Here is a 2,727-nt window from a genome sequence, read left to right as displayed (position 1 = left end):
AATGCTACTGGGTGGACTATCTTCTTTTGGCTCAGAATTTAAAGATCAGTTCAGGTTTGTGGAGCAGCTTATTTTGGTAGTGCCTGTGAAAGTTCAGCCTTTAAAAAGTAAGTCCTAATTGGGCACAAAAATTAATCACTCAAATTTAGTGTGCACTTTAAAAGTACTGGATCTCTCCTTCAAACCTCAGATTTCTAACTTGGAAAAAAAAACTCCATCAAGAGTATAAAAATTTCAAGTTGGGCAGGGGATAGGAAGGAGTTCTATAATAATTAAGTGTTGCTTTTCTGGCATTGCATGTTATTCCATCCATGCACCTTTTTTCACTCCATTTCTATATGCAGTTTACCTACATTACTCTCTAATGACAAAGAGCACCTTAGCTGAGTGTTAATCACACTCATTCAATTTCCTTATATATAGCTTGTTTGTTTAGTGTAATACTGTTTCACAGTCTCTCCTGTGTCAGTATTACATTTTTGGACAATTTTTTTGGATTTAAGTCTAAATTGAGCATCTTGTATCTGTCCTTTCCTCCATACTTTCAAGCCCTGCTGCAGCTCTTTTACATCTTCATTCTCAGTGTCTTCTGAAAGACATCACAGTTGAATGTTGTCTTCTATCCTTACAGCTGGCTCCAGTACACTGTGAATACAAATCTCTCCTGTTTGCTGGCAGGACATCTGGTAACTTCATTCCAGCATAAATCTTTGCTTATTCAGTTTTGCTGTATTCTGATTGTAAGCACCTCCAAAGGCTTCTGATACCACTTTCTTTGTCTCAGTCTTTCTATGTCCTTAAAGGACACCTTCTCTTGTATCTTGCTGCACTGAGCTGAGTTGCTGATCCATGCATATTGGTTGGTAGGAGTTCTCACCCAATCTCTAGAATGTACTTCACCCTGATCACTGCCTGCTTTGTTTTGGCATTTAGGAAGAGGCCTCCTGTCCTTTTGCTTTGTTCTGTCTAGCACTTGTCTCTCTTGGGTATAGTTCCTCACCACAGTCCTTGATCATGACTGTTGCTCCCTCCTATTTTTCCACTTTCTTTTTTCAGTGTTTGTCATTTACTGTTTGCCCTGTTGCAAGGCAGTATTTTACCCAGTGACAGGATGTTACTTCTGAGCCTCCTCACATATTTTGCTGTAACTCCTACTACTTCCTGCACTTCTACCATTTTCTTGTAAATTGTCATTTCTTTATGTGAGGGATTTCTCATAGACCCTTTCTTCATCTTCTTCATTTGATTATTGTAGCTGTTGTCCACAGACCTTCACCCTCTTTTGTGCAAATTAGTTTGGCTTCCTTCTCTGACTTAGTCACTTTTTTTTTCTGAAACTTTTCTACTTTAAAAATTAATTATGTTTTACCAGGATGCATCTTTTAAATTCCAGGTAATTTTTAGCTTCAGTTGTTCAAAAGAATCATTCATTAACATATCCTGGAACCCTCATCTGGTTCATTTCTGATTCTGACACACTCAGAAACTTTCAGACATCCCAGATTCACAAACTTCCTCTTACTTTTATAATTTTCAACATTAAGAGTTGATTGACACCATAACTGATGCTGTTCCAGAATTTCTTTAAGTCACATGTTACCGGGATAGAGAAATAGAATAGCCATGGAGAGTTAATGAGGGGGAAATTATGAAAATGGCATAAATACCACATTGGTATAATACTGATCTTCTGTTGTCTGATTTTAACAGATTCAGTAGCAACAGCGTCTGGGCCACTGCTAGTTGAAGTTGCCAAAACTCCTGGTGCTGCTCTTGGGGTTGCACTAACTACCTCGATGTGCTGCAACAAACAGGTCATTGTCATAGACAAAATCAAATCTGCGAGTATTGCAGACAGGTGAGTGTGACAGAGGGCTGACACTGCAGGTCCATCCATCCATTTTATTTCTCTTTCTTTTTGGTTTGATTTCAAAGCAACCCTTCCCTTTTTTGATGAAATCAATGGAACCAGATGCTTTCAGGGTTGCACGTCTTAAAATTAGCATTTTGTCAGATCATTGTTCCATACTGCTGCGTTTAAGACTTCCAGGACACCATTTACTTTAGCTCATTCATGTAGTATTCAGTGACATAAGCCAGCCCCCATGTAATATGTGACTGGCTGCTTTCACTATGCAACACAGTTTAGAGGTCTGTTCGGGCTATTAAATGTAGTGATGTGGCAGAGATTAGCATTTAAAAAAATAAATAACCCACTGGAATTCTTAAAGTAAGCACACAATATGGAACACCTGTCAAGGGAAGTAAATTTTTAGGCTTTGCAACCTTAACTGTTCTTTCAGAATATATCACTCATTCCTGTGGCACAGTGAAATGGAACTCCTTATGTCTGGATTGTTTTTTTGATATTTTAGAATACAAGAGAGGTATTAAGAAGACTGGCTTCTGTATTTTGAAGTTGTTTTGCTGTAATTTTTCCACTTCATTTAAACCTTTAAATAAAACCATTTCAACCATTAAAAATGTAGATAGATATTTTTCCCCAGTGGTCTAAACCTCTGTAACAGAGCGGGAAGATGTTTTCTGGGGTGTGTGTGCGTGTGTGTATGTGTGTGTGTGTTTATACATATACAGTATATTACTATATACATATCTCTATCTAAAAAATTTCTTAAATATTGCGTTTCAGCAGCAAGTTGCTCCTGCATGTCCCCAGTCACCCTACCTTGTAACTCCTCTTTGACAACGGTGCTTTTGGTAGCACCC

General features: G+C 38.1%; 1 protein-coding gene across 1 annotated transcript in view; it reads left to right on the top strand.

Annotated features, from left to right (window-relative positions):
- GRIP1 (glutamate receptor interacting protein 1) overlaps positions 1–2,727 on the top strand; it is a gene marked incomplete at its 5' end in the record, with an annotated part of 104,314 nt that overhangs the window by 54,279 nt on the left and 47,308 nt on the right. Inside the window, one exon of the mRNA XM_009081039.1 lies at positions 1,711–1,858. Coding sequence (XP_009079287.1) covers positions 1,711–1,858 — 148 coding nt within the window. The remainder of the gene's footprint in view (positions 1–1,710; positions 1,859–2,727) is intronic.

This window comes from Acanthisitta chloris, unplaced genomic scaffold (genome assembly GCF_000695815.1).
Source record: "Acanthisitta chloris isolate BGI_N310 unplaced genomic scaffold, ASM69581v1 scaffold2998, whole genome shotgun sequence".
Classification (NCBI taxonomy): Eukaryota; Metazoa; Chordata; class Aves; order Passeriformes; family Acanthisittidae; genus Acanthisitta; species Acanthisitta chloris.
This window is presented reverse-complemented; position numbering and strand designations above follow the sequence as displayed.